This window comes from Vitis vinifera, chromosome 12 (assembly GCF_030704535.1).
Source record: "Vitis vinifera cultivar Pinot Noir 40024 chromosome 12, ASM3070453v1".
In the NCBI taxonomy this organism is placed as follows: Eukaryota; Viridiplantae; Streptophyta; class Magnoliopsida; order Vitales; family Vitaceae; genus Vitis; species Vitis vinifera.
In genome coordinates this window covers 22,351,085-22,368,815 of record NC_081816.1, presented here as the reverse complement: position 1 = coordinate 22,368,815, position 17,731 = coordinate 22,351,085, and the positions used below count along the sequence as shown (strand labels likewise).

General features: G+C 39.9%; 1 protein-coding gene across 2 annotated transcripts in view; it reads right to left on the bottom strand.

Annotated features, from left to right (window-relative positions):
* Window positions 1–17,731, bottom strand: part of LOC100247318 (DExH-box ATP-dependent RNA helicase DExH7, chloroplastic) — a 126,124-nt gene that overhangs the window by 29,446 nt on the left and 78,947 nt on the right. For both annotated transcript variants that reach the window (XM_010659699.3, XM_002263853.4), the window contains exons 22-24: window positions 13,079–13,219; window positions 12,872–12,961; window positions 12,731–12,787 (exon numbers count right to left, since the gene is read on the bottom strand). In XM_010659699.3, coding sequence (XP_010658001.1) covers window positions 12,731–12,787; window positions 12,872–12,961; window positions 13,079–13,219 — 288 coding nt within the window. The remainder of the gene's footprint in view (window positions 1–12,730; window positions 12,788–12,871; window positions 12,962–13,078; window positions 13,220–17,731) is intronic.

Genomic DNA, 17,731 nt, shown 5'->3' with positions numbered 1-17,731 from the left:
GGTTACTTTCCCATCATTAGCAAGATAATAGCATTTCCAAAAAGCCAGCCAATTGTCATTTTTTTGTTCTTCTTTTACCCTTTTTCCTTTTTTCCATAATCTTAGACACAATACAGATTGGGCTAACAGAAGTAAAATTGAATTTGTTAAGTTTTGCCGTTTTTAGAGGTTCAAAAGCAAACCATTATATTTATGCATACAGGGTTATAGACTCGACTTCAAGTAATTATGATTTCTACAAAATGATGTCAATTTGTAAATAGTTAAAGAAGTTTGAAATCAATGGTAACCCCACCAAAGTCCATGGTGACATATGACAACCCAATGACAACCGTAACATCAATTATAGATGAAGATAAGATAATTAATGTCAAATGAGCAGTAATAAGATAGAAAGATATATAGTTATCCAATGACCATGGTAGATAAAATTACCAAGCCAACACTTTGAATAAGCTGTAACTCCCTTTGGGTTCTTTTCCTTCACTGTCAGCCTTAATATCAGATATGATGTGTATGTCAGCCTTTGCTGGATGTAGGACACCCTCCTCTATGAGAAATTCTGAATCTAGGCAGCACTAGCTTTGATTGTTGGAGTTCCTTTATAATTGTCTGTCAAGAGGAGTGGGTGGCAGGAGGTGGAGATTTCTAAACAAAGAAGTTTTCTCCTTGACTAGCTTTCATGGACTTCAAACAGCTGGATGAAGTGTAACAAGCTTTAATTTTGTGTTTGACATCTTTCCTTGAGAGGATCTACACAAGTCAGCTGAACCATATAGAATCTCTAGTTAACCGCAGCTTCTAGTGAAGAGTTGGTGGATCATCTTTTCAATCATTTCCTTGAACTGACTAATGATCTTCTATATGTGCCTGTTTGGTGTCTCCTAAATTTAAAAGGGTGGAAAATCCTTTTTTTTTTTGGGCATAAGAAACAAGGAGAGAAATTCTTCATGCAGAATTTCCAAGCAGAAAAATAAAAGGAAGGAAGACAACATGGGGAAACACATAGGGCATACAGCCCTCAAAATAGAAGGAAGACAACATGGGGGAACACCCCCCCACATATGGCCCCCAAAATACGTCTCCAAGAAAGGGATGAGAAACACTCCCTCGCCAAGGACTGTATCCTCCTCCCTATGAGAGAGCCTCCAGGGACCTTCCATCCCTGAAACCACCACTAAGTCCCTTCCACTACTTCAACATCCACCCCAAAATGGAACTCCGGTTTCATACTTGCTCAATTAATTACCACACATTTCAAAAATATTAAGGACTTTCCAGCAATCAATTTTCCTGTTGAATTTGCTAGTTGCGAAGCTGACCTCCTTTGGCAAAAATAGTAAGACAATAATTTACCATTTCCTAAGATGACACTATCCAAAACTTCCATATGCCTACTTCCAATCTTTAATTAAATATCTAAACTGGAATTCAGATTTTGCAGGTCCTTCACATTTGCAATTTACTTGAACAAAGAAACAAACTGCTGGTGCAACAGGAAAATGAAAATTTAAGGCCAAAATTTTGGAACCAAGGAAACTCTTGCAACTAAAGTGAGTTCCTACATTTCTGAGATTCAAGCATTCGAAGATCAACTTTGAAGGGTGATATAATCATCTCCATTGAAAAGAAAGATATATCCAGCTTACATAAATATCAAAGTTTATCAGATTATTAAAAATAACAGATAATTTAATATAACAGGGGTTGGATCTCCTAAACTGAAAAGTATTCCATCCATGATCAAAATCTTGCAAACTAGTAGAACCCTTTTAACCTAAAAGCTAGTTGAGTATTTCATTGATGCCTCTAGGGCTATGTGGTAGAAAGTCACTTTGAGTACAAGAAAACAACAGAAAGGTAAACAGAGAACATCTATCAGGTAATAATTATGTGAAAAGAGAGAAAAGGGAGAATAATTAATTTTTGTTATTGAAAAACTATTAATAATACACATTGGACTTGGGTATATATATACATGTTAGTAGGACCCACAATACAATAAGGAAAGAAAAGGAAAAGTAAATAACTGAAATAACTGTACACTATCTAACACTCCCCCTCAAGCTGGAGCATATATGTTATATGCACCAAACTTGTTACAAATGTATTTAATTCTAGGACCTCTGAGAGATTTAGTAAAAATATCTGCTAGTTGATAATTTGAATTGACAAAACTAGTCGCCACACATCCTGATGCGATCTTCTCTCTAATAAAGTGACAGTCAACTTCAATGTGTTTGGTCCTTTCATGGAAGACTGAATTGGATGCAATATGCAAAGCGGCTTGGTTGTCACAGATGAGCTTCATCTGTTCATCATTTCAAAATCTCAACTCCCAAAGAAGATGTTTCAGCCATATGAGTTCACAAGTTGCCAGAGCCATAGCTCAATACTTGGCTTCAGCACTAGATCTGACCAATACATCTTGTTTCTTACTATTCCAGGATATTAGGTTACCTCCAATAAAAACACAATACCCAGAAGTGGAACGTCTATCTATGGGTGAGTCAGCCCAATCTGCATCTGTGTAACCAACAACCTGGGTATGACCTCTATTCTCGTACAACACACTTTGGCCTGGTGTGCTTTTGATATATCGAAAAATGCGGATTACAACATCCCAATTGAAGAATTTCTGAACTCCTTTATTGATAATGAATCGGTACACACCATACACATATATCTACACAAATGACTGAATAAGAAACAATCAATCTAGCTTAATTCTCTCCTAAAATTAGGAAACTAAATCATAAGGAAATATCCTAAATGATCTCTCCTTTTTTATTCCTAAATTAAAGTCCTAACTTTGGCATTATTTCAACACTCCCCCTCAAGCTGGAGAATATATATCATATAATCCCAGCTTGCAAGTTAAGTCTTCGAAGTTAGGCCTAGGTAAAGCTTTGGTGAGGATGTCTGCGGTTTGGTGCTTGGTAGGAACATAGTTTAATTTGACCGTCTCACTAGTCACCTTCTCTGTGATAAAGTGTCTGTCAATCTCAACATGCTTGGTCCTGTCATGATGCACGGGGTTCTTTGCTATGCTTATAGCTGCCTGATTATCACACATCATCAGAATTGGAGATGAACTCGTTTGTCCCAGTTCACTAAGAACCCTTTTTATCCAAATCCCTTCACAGATTCCCTGTGCAAGAGCTCTGTACTCAGCTTCTGCACTACTTCTGGCTACAACTGATTGCTTCTTACTCCTCCAGGTAACAAGATTTCCCCAGACAAAAGAACAATATCCGGAAGTGGACCGCCTGTCAATGATGTTTCCTGCCCAATCCGCATCTGAGTATACTTCAGTGTCACGGTTCTCTGTCTTTCTGAAGAATAGGCCTTTCCCTGGTGTCATTTTTAAATATCTAAGAATCCTGTAGACTGCTTCCATGTGTTCCTCAGTGGGGCTGTGCATGAATTGACTTACAGCACTCACTGCAAAGCCAATATCTGGCCGAGTGTGTGAGAGATAAATCAAGCGCCCGACAAGCCGCTGATATCTCCCCCTGTCTACCAGTGTACTTTCTTTCTCGATACCAAGTTTCTTCTGACTCTCCATAGGAGTATCAATTGGTTTGCATCCAAGCATACCGGTCTCCTTAAGAAGATCGAGTATGTATTTTCTTTGAGAGACTACGATTCCTTTCCTTGATCTAGCCACTTCCATACCAAGGAAATATTTCAAATTTCCAAGGTCTTTAACTTCAAACTCTTCTGACAAATACTTCTTCAAATTCTGTAACTCCCCCATATCATTTCCAGATAGAATAATATCATCGACATAGACTATCAATATGGCCAATTTCCCGGCATGAGATTTCTTGACAAATAGAGTATGATCAGCCTGACCTTGTTTGTAGCCCAGCTTCAGGACTGCTTTTGTGAATCTATCAAACCAGGCTCGAGGAGATTGTTTAAGGCCGTACAATGATTTTTGGAGTTTGCAAACCTGATTCTTTGCCATACTTTCTTCGAAACCAGGTGGTATTTCCATGTAGACTTCCTCTTCTAGGTCCCCATTTAGAAACGCATTTTTTATGTCCAGTTGTTGCAAGCACCAATCTTGATTGACAGCCAATGAGAGAAGGATCCTGATAGTGTTCAGTTTTGCAACAGGAGCAAAAGTCTCCTGATAGTCTATCCCATAGGATTGTGTAAACCCTCTAGCTACCAAACGAGCCTTGAATCTTTCGACTGATCCATCTGCTTTGTATTTTATGGTGAAAATCCACTTGCACCCCACAGGCCTCTTCCCAACCGGCAAATCTGTGATAGTCCACGTCCCATTCTTCTCAAGTGCATCAATCTCATCTTGTACTGCCTTCTTCCATTCTGAAATTTTTAATGCCTCTTGTATTGTGTTGGGAACCTGAGTATCATCAAGAGAAGTAGCAAATGCTCTGTAAGATGGTGATAACCCTTCATACGTAACATAATTCCCAATTGGATGATCTGTACATCTCCTAACACCCTTCCTCAATGCAATTGGCAAAGTAGAATCATCAATGCTGGGAATTAACACCTCTCCAGCCCTATCCTCACCTATGTTCTCTTCAGGAAGACTTGAATTGGAGTCAATATATTGGCCACATGTTGACTGTGATCCGTGCTCTAATTCCTGTCTTTTCCTCCTCCTGATGTAAACTTGTAAGTTCTCATTAGCAAGTTGTGGGGCTATAGGTTGAATAGGCATGGGAGACTGGATGGTCACGGGAGAAGGAACATTTGTGTGCTGGGCTGGCTGAACTGATGGCGGCATGGGTGTGGACAACTCAGTGGGCGCGAATTGGGAAGGATTTGGTGACTCTGAGTGAAAAGAAGGTACACCATCAAGAAAAGACTCCCAAACTTGATGTTCATTCATGCTCTCCCCCTGAACATGAGATTTGGGATAGAAGAAGACATGTTCAAAGAAAGAGACGTCCATGGTGGTGTAAAATCTTTTGTTGGTTGGAGAATAGCATTTGTACCCTTTTTGGGTTGGAGAATACCCTAGAAAAATGCACTTATTTGCTCGAGGAGCAAATTTGCTACGATTTTGAGGATACACATGAACGAATGCCGTACAACCAAATACTTTGAGTGGTAAATCAGAAGAGGCGGCATGGGTGTGAGGAAACTGTTTTAAGAAAAGTTGACGTGGGGATTGAAAGGTAAGCACTCTGGATGGCATACGGTTAATCAAATAGGTAGCTGTGAGAATAGCTTCCCCCCAGAAATAGTTTGGAACATTAGAGGAAAACATAAGGCACCGGGCAACCTCCAAGAGATGTCTATTCTTGCGTTCGGCCACCCCATTTTGTTGTGGGGTGTCAACGCAAGAACTTATGTGGATAATGCCATGATTTTGAAGATAAGTACTGAGACTACTAGTAAAGTATTCCTTTGCATTATCTGACTTGAGGACTTGTATTTTGGAATTGAATTGATTTTGAACCATACGATTGAAGGTTTGAAAAATGTGCCCGACCTCTGACTTTTCTTTCATAAGGAAAACCCATGTTACCCGAGTATGATCATCAACGAATGTCACAAACCATCGAGTGCCAGAAATATTTTTTATCCGGGAGGGACCCCACACATCACTATGTACTAGAGAGAAAACAGTCGAAGGTTTGTATGGGATTTGAGGATATACTGTTCGAGTATGCTTTGCAAACTGACAAATTTCACAGTGATAAGATGCTGGATTTTTATTGATAAATAATCTGGGAAACAATTTTGCAAGGTAAACAAAGCTAGGATGACCAAGGCGATAGTGTAACATTATAATCTCACTATCTTTATTGACCTTAGAATTTGACACAGAATTGAAAGACTCTGACATACTCTGAGACTGTACGCAACTTGCTTGAGAGACTTGGTTGGAGAATTGGCCACATGAAAGGAGGTAGAGCCCGGAACACAGTTCAGCACTGCCAATCATCTTCGCCGATTTCAAGTCCTGAAAAACACACAAGTTTGGATAGAATTTAGTAACACATTGGAGATCATGAGCCAATTTGCTAATGGACAAAAGATTGCAATCCAAGTTTGGAACATGGAGGACAGAGTCAAGATATAAGTCTTTAGTAAGTTTTATAGAACCTGTCCCGGCAATTTTTGACTTTGAACCATCAGCAATATGGACGGATGAATGACCATTACTTGGCTTGTAATTTTGAAGAATGGCAGCATCTCCTGTCATGTGATCAGAAGCACCTGTGTCTACTATCCACGGCCTCATTCCTCCTCGATTAGCAGTGAAGGCTACACCGGTAGTACTGCCACTGCCAACTTGGCTTAATAATTTCTGTAGCATCTCCATCTGCTCTTTGTTGAATGGACTCGGCTCGGGAACAGAGGTGCTCTCAGAGTTGGCAGCCACGTGTGCTCTGCCATCTCTGTCAAACCGTGGCTTTGGTTTCCAATCAGCAGGTTTGCCATGAAGCTTCCAGCAAGTCTCCTTATAATGGCCTGGTTTCTTACAATAATCACACCAAGGCCTATCCCGTTTCTGACGATCTCCACCACTACTATTAAATGACCGAGCCGCAAGGGCAGAGGCATCCAATGTTGGGGCAGGTTGCTCTTTTGATCCCATCATCACTTTCTTTCTACTTTCTTCACGTCTAACCTCTGAAAAAGCCTCCCTGAGACTTGGCAGGGGTTTAATGCCCATGATTCGGCCTCTAACATCATCCAATTCCCTGTTTAGTCCTAGGAAGAACTTGAACAGTCTCTTTTGTTCCACAATTTGCCTGTATGTTGCTGCATCATCCGAACATTTCCATGAGTGAGTCTCAAATAAGTCAAGTTGCTGCCAATACCTTGTGAGTGTGTTGTAATACTGAGTAACTGACTGCTCTCCTTGGCGGAAGTCATGTAGAGCTGATTCAACCTGAAACAGTTCTGAAGTATTTTCAGAACTTGAGTAAGTTTCTTTGGCTGCATCCCATATGTCCTTTGCAGTCCCAAACAGCAAGAAATTTTCGCCTATGTCATTGTTCATGGAATTGATAAGCCATGACATGATCATGCTGTTTTCAATCTTCCACTTCCTGAAACCCGGTTCTGTAGTTTCTGGCATGACTGCTTCTCCAGTGAGGTACTCATCCTTTCCTTTACAGCAAATGAACAGCAACACAGATTGTGACCACTGTAAATAGTTATGGCCATTTAATTTGTGTCCTGTGATGAGAATAGGAGAGGAATCATTGCCACCAAGGTTTGGAATTTCAGATCTGCCCCCTGATTCTGGTGACGTGACGCTGGATACTTGTGATGATGCCATTCCGTATTTTGTCATGGACCGGAAAGGTAGAAGAACACTTTTCAAGGCACGTGCAGGGACTGGAGTTGAGAAAAAATAGCCGAAGGACGCCGGAAAATCTGATCAGAGGGCCCGCGGAAGCAAAAGAACCCCAAAAGAGGCACGTGCAGGGCTCGGATTGCACAAACAGGTAGGAAGGGTGGCTAGTCGGCGTCAGGCGAGCCTGGAGGAGGAAGCGCGTCGCCGGAAAGTGGCTCACGCGCCCTCACGCGCCGGCGCGTGAGATGCAGTCGCCGGTCGGAAAAATGCGCGTGGGCGGCGCGTGGATGGGTTTCTGGTTCCGGTGCTTTGGGACAAATTGGAGATCTCCTCCAGGCGCTCCTTGCGGTGTAGAAAAAAACCGTCGCCGGAAAGTTCGCCGGAAAAGTTCGCCGGAAAAGTTGCCGGCGGTGAGTGTTTTCTGACGACTATTCGACTGACTGGAAAGTGTTTTCTCCCTTGGCTCTGAGAACAGGGACTGATGGCCGGAATGAGAGAGAGAGAGAGAGAGATGATCGGATTGAGATATGGCCAGAAAGATTTGGCCGGAATGAGTGATGGCTTGAATAAGAGGTGGCCAGAAGGGATTAGGGTTTCAGAAAACTGGCTCTGATACCATGAAGAATTTCTGAACTCCTTTATTGATAATGAATCGGTACACACCATACACATATATATACACAAATGACTGAATAAGAAACAATCAATCTAGCTTAATTCTCTCCTAAAATTAGGAAACTAAATCATAAGGAAATATCCTAAATGATCTCTCCTTTTTTATTCCTAAATTAAAGTCCTAACTTTGGCATTATTTCAACACCAATGACTATCACATGGTGACTATAGGAATTGACTAACAACACTTACAGGAAAAGAAATGTCTGGACGAGTAATGGTGAGGTAGTTCAGTTTACCTACAACTCGCCGATATCTCCCAGGATCTCCTAAAGGCTCCCCCTGTCTTGGTATAAGTTTGACATTTGGATCCATAGGAGTGTCTACCGGTTTACAATCTAACATACTTGTTTCTTCCAAGATGTCTAAAGCATACTTCCTTTGGGAAAGAACCACATCGGAACTGGATTGAGCTATCTCAATCCCTAAGAAATACTTGAGTTTCCCCAAGTCTTTAGTTTGAAAATGGGTGAAAAGGTGTTACTTTAGTTTCTGAATACCATTCTGATCACTGCTTGTAATGACGATGTCATCCACATAAACTACCAGATAAATACACTGCCCCGAAGAGTTATGATGATAGAAAACGGAATGGTCTGCTGTACTGCGGAACATGCCAAACTCGTGAACAACAGAACTAAAACGGCTAAACCATGCTCGAGGAGATTCTTTCAAGCCATAAGGAGAACGGGGTAACCTGCACACTAAACCAGACTCCCCCTGAGCAACAAAACCAGGTGGTTGCTCCATATAAACTTCCTCAGCAAGATCCCCATGAAGGAAAGCATTTTTAATATCTAACTGATAAAGAGGCCAAGAACGCATAGCATCCATGGAAAGCAATAGACGAACAAAAGTTATCTAAGCAACAGGAGAGAAAGTGTCACCATAATCAGAACCATAAACCTGAGTATAGCCTTTAGCAACTAAGCGGGCCTTAAGACGATCAACCTGACCATCAGGGCCAACCTTAACTGTGTAGACCCAACGACAACCAACTGTAGATTTACCAGAGGGTAAAACAACAAGATCCCAAGTGCCATTAGAGTGTAAAGCAGTCATTTCATCTACCATTGCCTGTCGCCAACCTGGATGGGAAAGAGCCTCAGGGGTGCTCTTGGGAAGAGAAACAGAAGATATAGCAAAAACAAATGCAGAATAGGGTGAAGATAATCGATGGTAACTCAAAAAATTGTAAATAGGATGAGGATTACGAGTAGATCGATTACTTTTTCGAAGAGCAATGGGTAAGTCAGCAGAAGGAGGCAGAGCCGGGGCAAAAGAAGCCGAAGGGATATAAAGTGAGTCAGCAGGTACCTCGGCCAAAGAAGGAGGAACAGCGACACGATGACGGTGATGATAAACTTGAAGTGGGCGAGAAGGCACTACATCAGGTGGGGAGATAATGGGAAGGGGTAAGACTTCAGAAACAAGAAGAGACTCAGAGGTGGAGAAGAATGGTGAGTCCTCAAAGAAAGTGACATCAATGGAGAGAAAATAGCGATGAGTCTCAGAGGAATAACAACGATAACCCTTTTAAAGTCTAGAATATCCCAAGAAGATGCATTTTGTGGCTTTGGCAGAAAGTTTGTCCTGTCCAGGAGTGAGAATATGAACAAAGCAAGTACAACCAAAAACACGAGGAGGAAGGAAATAAAGTGGTTGGTCAGGGAAAAGAAGGGAATGAGGAATCTGATCGTGTAATACAAATGAGGGCATATGATTAATCAAATAACATGCTATAAGAACAACGTCCCCCAAAAAGCGAAAAGGAACATTACTATGGAGAAGAAAAGTATGAGCTGTCTCAACAAAATGTCGATTCTTACGTTCAGCTACCCCATTTTGTTGAGGGGTATGAGCACAAGAAGACTGATGAAGGATCCCATGTTAGGACATAAATGAAGTAAATGGTGCAAAAAAAATATTCTCTGGCATTGTCACTGCGTAACACACGAATAGAAATATTGAACTAGGTTTGGATTTCAGCATAAAATTTCTGGAAAATAGAGAATAACTCAGCTCGATTTTTTATTAAAAATAACCAAGTACATCGAGAATAGTCATCAATGAAAGTGACAAAATACTGAAATCCTAAAGTAGACGCGGTCCGACAAGGACCCCAAAAATCAGTGTGAACAAGTTCAAAAGGAGACTTTGTCCGGTTATTCAAACGTTTTGGGAAAGAGACACGAGTATGTTTCCCAAGCTGACAGGACTCATACGCAAGCGACGACAAAGATGAAAAACGAGGGACCATTTTCTGAAACTTGGATAGACTGGGGTGGCCCAGGCGACTGTGAATGAGAAGAGGAGCATCAGTGGACATGCAAACTGCAGAAGTTGAAGGCGAGATGAGGTGATAAAGGCCTTGAGACTCACGTCTTATGCCAATCGTCTTTCCCGTACTCCGGTCCTGCAAGGTCACAAATTTTTCAGAGAAAGTGATAGAACAGTTAAGAGTGCGATTTATTTTGTTGATGGAAATAAGATTAAAAGGATACTCAGGGGCATAAAAGACAGAATGGAGAGGCAGGGAAAAAAGAGGATGAGCTAAACCAAAACCTTTAGCCATAGTTTGGGAACCATTAGCTAAAGTAACAATAGGTAAAGCAAAGGTAATAGTAATAGAAGAGAAAAGATCCTTATTACCAGATATGTGATCAGAAGCGCCAGAATCTAGAATTCAAGGTCCAAGAGAAGATGTGTGGGTAAGACAAGCAGAAGCTGACTTGGCGGCCTGATAGTGGAGATAGTCATCATACTCACTGTCAATGAGGGAAATACCCTGAGATGTGGAGGAACTGGGAGGTTGAGGCAGCTAAGGATCAAATGACTGGGCCACGTGGGCAGTGCGGGGAGGCCGCCCATGTAACTAATAACACCGATCACGAGTGTGGCCAAGCTTATTGCAATAGGTGCAATAAGGACGTTGGCCTCTACCTCGGTTACCACTGCGTCCTCCTCAAGAGTTAGTTTGAGAAACTAACACAGAAGAATCTGAAGTGTTATCAGATGGAAAAGTCTGAGTGAAGGAGATACGGAGGAGGGAAGCAAACACATCATCCAAGGATGGAACGGAGGAATTGCCAAGAATCTAATCGCGGATGGTCTCAAGATCTGGACGGAGGCCAATAAGCGTAAAAACCATGAAGAACTTGTCAATCTGTGTTCGTTGATCCCCAACATCAGTAGTAAGAGGCATCACGGTCAAGAATTCCTCCTTAAGAGAGGCAATCTGGCCAATATAAGTAGATAAATCCATGTCTTGTTGTCTTACATTGACAATAGAAGAAGTCACCTTATAAAGACGTTGGATATTATTCGTGTATAGCCCTTTCTCCTGATTCCAAAATTTAAAGCATGTTTTGTAGGCCCAAAGATGAAACAGAATCTTAGGATCACCTGATTGCCATAACACACTACATAACTGTGCATCTATCTTCCTCCATTGTACTTTGTCAACCTCAGGGATATCCGCCTCCTGCGTAACAAGGTGATCCTCATAACCTTGACCCATAAACCAAAGCTCCACAGAGGCAGACCAGGACAAATAATTTTCATTGCCAACCAATTTCTCCGAAATAATCATAGGAGATCCAGATATGACAAAGGAAAAAATGGAACTTTTAGTAGTCATATCTACTTATCTGAAGAATGAAATATGTTTGGATCGAAGAGAGCCCTAATACGGCTTCAGATTGCGGTTGAAAGAAGAAAACTGAGGTTCCGCGGCTGTGAGAGACCAAATAGTAAAGAAAAACAAATGTGGCACTACTGGAAGGGTAGAAGAACACTTCTTAAGACACGTGCAGGGCTCGGGGTGGAGAGGAAGTCACTGGAGATCGCCAGAAAGGCTGTTTAGAGGGCTGACGGAGACAAAAAAACCCCAAAAAATGCACTTGAATGGCTCGGATGGCACAAGCACAGATGGAGGGTGGCTAGACAGCGTCAGGCGAGGCTGGAGGTAGAAGCGCGTGGCCGGAAAGTGCTCCATGCGCCCTCAAGCGCCAGCGCGTGAGGTTCAGGTCGCCGAAAAAGAAACGCGCGTGGCCAGCACGTGGCTGAGAATCTCCCTTCGGTGCTCTGACAAAACTTGAAGATCTCCTCCTTGCGCACCTGATGGTATGGTCGGTGTCGGAAAAGGACTTCGCCTGAAAAGTCCCCGGAAAAGTCGTCGGCGGTGAGGGTTTTCTGACGGCGATACAGTTGATCGGAAAGCTTTAGGAGATGGGAAAGGTGACCAGAATGAAATACGGTCACTGAAAGGTTTCTGAGAATTGATTCACGGATGAACCAGAAATAATTAGGTTTTTTTTTTTTTCTCCCTAGGCTCTGATACCATGTGAAAAAAGTGAAAAGGGAGAATCCCTAATTTTTGTTATTGAAAAACTGTTAATAATACACATTGGACTTGGGTATATATATACATGTTAGTGGGACCCACAATACAATAAGGAAAGAAAGGAAAAGTAAATAACTGAAATAACTGTACACTATATAACAAATTACAACAATTTAATTTTGAATCATATCTCTATAGTTTTTTTTTTTTTTTTGATAGGTAAAATAGAGCATATATTAAAAGCGCATCATATCACTATAAATCAATAATTTAAAGGATCCTGTACAGATCAAAATTGGAATGATACTTATATTTGTAAACATTGGTGAGAAAAAGATGCATAGCCAGATTTAAGCAATAATTCATACATCCAAATCTTAGTTAAAATAATTGCTCCAACATTAAACTACCTCATATAACACTGAAATTGCTGAGGTCATAGCCTCTTCCGTGGGAGGTTCTAAAGCCTGAAAAACAGAATGCTAGCAAATAAAACTGTTGGGTAAACTTATCAGCACACACATCTATAATCTTAATATAGTATTACTTACCTTAGACAAAAATGGCTTTATATTACCCAGAGAAAGTAACTTAATTTGCAAACACAATTCTACTAGTGGCATGCGCAGCATCTCAGGTACCTTGGGGTTGAGTAGGATGCAAGTGGGATTGGGGCAAAATGATCAAGAAAGCATCAGGTTTAATACAACAGGAAATGAATATAGGCACCTCTAGACCTCTTTTGAAGCAGGGAATACCTGAAATGGCCGCAAGAGTTTTTCAAATCTATAGTGTGTATATAGGGAAAAGCAAATTCCGGGTTTTACTCGTCCAGCTCGCCCTCGTCGTTGCTTTGCATTTGCTTGAGATATCCAATCCTCAACCATGCTTGACAATTTCTAATGGCAACCAATTAGAAAACTTGGTCACCATCACCAATAAATTGATATTAAGAATTACAAGTTATAATTCAAGTGAGAGATCATTATCTATAACATCAATTAGGGCTGCACAATCAAATGGAGAAGGTTTCCAAATTCAACATGGTATCACCACCATAATAAATCATCAAAGACTAAAATTTACTAAACAGACAATGCCAAATCGGATACTATGTTTGTTTGAGATATCCAACCCTTAATCATGCTTGACAATTTCTGACTCAATCCAGTGGAAAGAAAGTGAAACTGTAGTTAAAGCTTTCTAATGCTACTAACAGATGATATTAGGTAAGCTAGATGTTTAGTTTCAGAGAAATAGAAGTGAATCCTCTGATAAGAAATTCATGGTTCATCATCTCCTCAAAACCAAGTCTTGAAAGACCTAATCCATGGGAAAGAAAGTGAAACTGCAGTTCAAGCTTTCTAATGCCATTGACAGGTAATAATCAGTTACACAAGAGGAATGTCCACTTTTAGAAAAAGGAGAAGAATCCATCAGAAATCCTAACTTCATCTATGCATGCCCATTTATTCAGTTACCAAAGTGAAAGATAATAACACAGTATGGATATCACATATATTTTAATGATATAACATGGAAGAATATTATTACACAAAGTGTAAATACACAAGAAAGTAGGACAAGAATCCTTTAGAAAACAAGAAAAACAAAATAATTCCTAAATTACAGATAGGAAAAAATAGAAACACCCAAGAGTTGATGTTGCAGCTATGACATAATTGTAATCAAAATCTCCAGATGTTGATTCAGGTTTCATTCAGTGAGGAAGATATGCTATGGGTGGTTTATGCACTAATTTTGCTCATAATTTGATGAGACATTGTGGAAGAGATCAGGAACAATATTTAATGGTCTCATTGCTGCAAGCTGCATAGTACTCTTCCTACCATTAGCCCATTCCCTCTCTCCCTCCACCAATTCGACAAATAAATACAAAGAAAAACAAAATAAAATTCTGGAAAAATAGATGTTTTAAAGTCAGAACTAGGTTTTCAGTTACAGGATTACACTCAAATTAGGGATAGATTCTATTTTTGAATTCTGCTTTTCTGTTTCTTATTTTTCAGCTTGTAATCTGGTTAGTCATTTATTTTCTGTTTATATAGAATCTCTATAAATACTCTGTATCCATTTACCAAAATAACAAATGAGAATTAAACTGTTTCTCAAAAAACGCGTCATGGTATTAGAACTCAGTTCCCTAGTGGAATCAGAAAAAGAATTTTTTCTTTTGGCCTTAATTGTCAGAAGAATTCTTGAGAGCTTACTGGCTTTAATTCTTGGAGTGGGAGGTGCATTTACTGGCCTTAATAGCCGGAGTAGAATTTTTTCATGACTTTTTCATTTGTAAAAATTGTAGATTTTCTTTTTTTTATTAAAAAACAAGATTACCTGGGTTGAGAGGCGCCCATCCCAGCAGATCACCACCCATAGATTGAACGGGCCGAATTTTCTTTGATGATCCCAATCAGTGAAGTTGTATATCAAAGGAAAAGGAAAACTCTAACTATTTTAATGGGTTCAACAAAGGCATCGAAGAAAGATGACCCACATTTCAGACCTGGGTTTCAATAAACTTCATGATTATGTCATGGTCAGTGAACTCTATGAAACTAGAAATGGGTCATCCTCTATGAAACTAGTAAGGAACAGTTATATTCAAACCCAAAACCTCAAAATCTTTCATCCTCTTGTTCTTTAGCTCAGAAAGGTAATTTCCTCAATGCACTAAATGTTTCTTTGCAAACTTGAGCACCATGGATTGACTCAAGTGCAACTGATCACATACTGAGTCTTTTTCAATTGTTTTCTTCATATACTCCTGATGGTTCTTTGTCTTCAATAGCAGGAAAAGGTTTGTTAGGGCATTATAATTTCAGTTTGTTTGTTGGCAATTTTATTCTCTTTCATTCTGGCATGGGAACCTTTTTAGATAGTGACTTACTCTCCATTGAAGACTCAAGGTTATTGTTCATTTAACCAAATTGTCCTAGGTAAGCCTGAAAAGGTTTGTTAGAGGCAAGTTAGCATTTAAAAAAGGTAAGCATTGGATTGGATAGTTATTTTTGGTTAAAAACATTTTAATTTTAAGTTTTGGCAAAACAAGACAAGTCAAGCGTTGAAGCCACCACTCAAGCAGTGGTTAAGTCTACTCAAGTGCTTGTTCCATTCTACCAGATTCTAGTAGTTCTCTTTTTTGAAAAAATGAAAATTTATTTTTTATGGAAAATCTGATTATGATCCTCTGGGTCTATGAACCTATATATACCTTTCCTAAACTCATTTTAGGGTTTGATGCTTTTGTGAGAAAAAACTCTAACTTGTTTTGTTATTCCAAATCTCCCAACGACTCGTTTTTATCAAATTTTAGGTTGTTGGAAAGACCTGCATCCTCTCAGAGGCTGAGGCAAATCCACGAGAGCATTAGAGGTTGTGCGTCGCAAACATGGATCATGATAGAGGTACTGGAAAGTAAGTCTTAGGATAAGCAGCCAGGTAAACCTGTGTATCTTGATCTCAAATAGTGGATGTTTGATCCGAAGTCTTAGACCTTGTGATTTTTTATCTCCACAATTAGTGTGGAGGTTATCTACATAAAATCTTGTGTGTTGATGTTTCATTGATCATCTTTAATTTGCTAGGGTTCGATTGATTAAAAAAGGTTTAGATCCTTCTCATAGGTTTAATTAGGTTAAGATTTTCAATTCTTATATTAAATTTTTTTAAGATCACCCATTCACCCCTTTTTGGGTGTTACTCTACTGGACATAGGTTTTTTCAAGGTATAATCATTGTTTCAAAACATTTAACACTAATCTTTCCTGCAATCTTTTGTCAATCAAAAAACTACCAAAAGATTTGAATTCTTGCCTACAATTTGTGAATTTTAGGACCCATGTTCAAGGAAGATGATTGACAATGTTACAGAGGTTGATTGATTGTACTACTTTGAAGGTGAAACTATCATGAGTGGACAAGCTCAAGGAGCAAGTAGTGAGATTTCTTTTTCTAATGAAGATGAAATAAAGTTAAAGCACTGTTGAATATAATGTATTTATAGTGTACTGTTAGATAGTGTACAGTTATTTCAGTTATTTACTTTTCCTTTTCTTTCCTTATTGTATTGTGGGTCCCACTAACATGTATATATAAACCCAAGTCCAATGTGTATTATTCACAGTTTCTCAATAACAAAAATTAGGGGTTCTCCCTTTTCTCTCTTTTCACATGGTATCAGGAGTTTGGCATGTTCCGCAGTACAGCAGACCATTCCATTTTCTATCATCATAACTCTTCAGGGCAGTGTATTTATCTGGTAGTTTATGTGGACGACATCATCATTACAGGCAATGATCAGAATGGTATTCAGAAACTAAAGCAACACCTTTTCACCCACTTTCAGACTAAAGACTTGGGGAAACTCAAGTATTTCTTAGGGATTGAGATAGCTTAATCCAGTTCCGGTGTGGTTCTTTCCCAAAGGAAGTATGCTTTAGACATCTTGGAAGAAACCGGTATGTTAGACTGTAAACCGGTAGACACTCCTATGGATCCAAATGTCAAACTTATACTAGGACAAGGGGAGCCTTTAGGAGATCCTGGGAGATATCGGCGACTTGTAGGTAAACTGAACTACCTCACCATTACTCGTCCAGACATTTCTTTTCCTGTAAGTGTTGTTAGTCAATTCCTACAGTCACCATGTGATAGCCATTGGGATGCTGTAATCCGCATTCTTCGATATATCAAAAGCACACCAGGCCAAGGTGTGTTATACGAGAACAGAGGTCATATCCAGGTTGTTGGTTACACAAATGCAGATTGGGTTGGCTCAGCCACAGATAGACGTTCCACTTCCGGTTATTGTGTTTTTATTGGAGGTAACCTAATATCCTGGAAGAGTAAGAAACAAGATGTAGTGGCCAGATCTAGTGCTGAAGCCGAGTATCGAGCTATGGCTCTGGCAACATGTGAACTCATATGGCTGAAACATCTTCTTCGAGAGTTGAGATTTGGAAATGATGAACAGATGAAGCTCATCTGTGACAGCCAAGCCGCTTTGCATATTGCATCCAATCCAGTCTTCCATGAAAGGACCAAACACATTGAAGTTGACTGTCACTTCATTAGAGAGAAGATCGCATCAGGATGTGTGGTGACTAGTTTTGTCAATTCAAACGATCAACTAGCAGATATTTTTACTAAATCTCTTAGAGATCCTAGAATTAAATACATTTGTAACAAGCTTGGTGCATATAACATATATGCTCCAGCTTGAGGGGGAGTGTTAGATAGTGCACAGTTATTTCAGTTATTTACTTTTCCTTTTCTTTCCTTATTGTATTGTGGGTCCCACTAACATGTATATATATACCCAAGTCCAATGTGTATTATTCACAGTTTCTCAATAACAAAAATTAGGGGTTCTCCCTTTTCTCTCTTTTCAC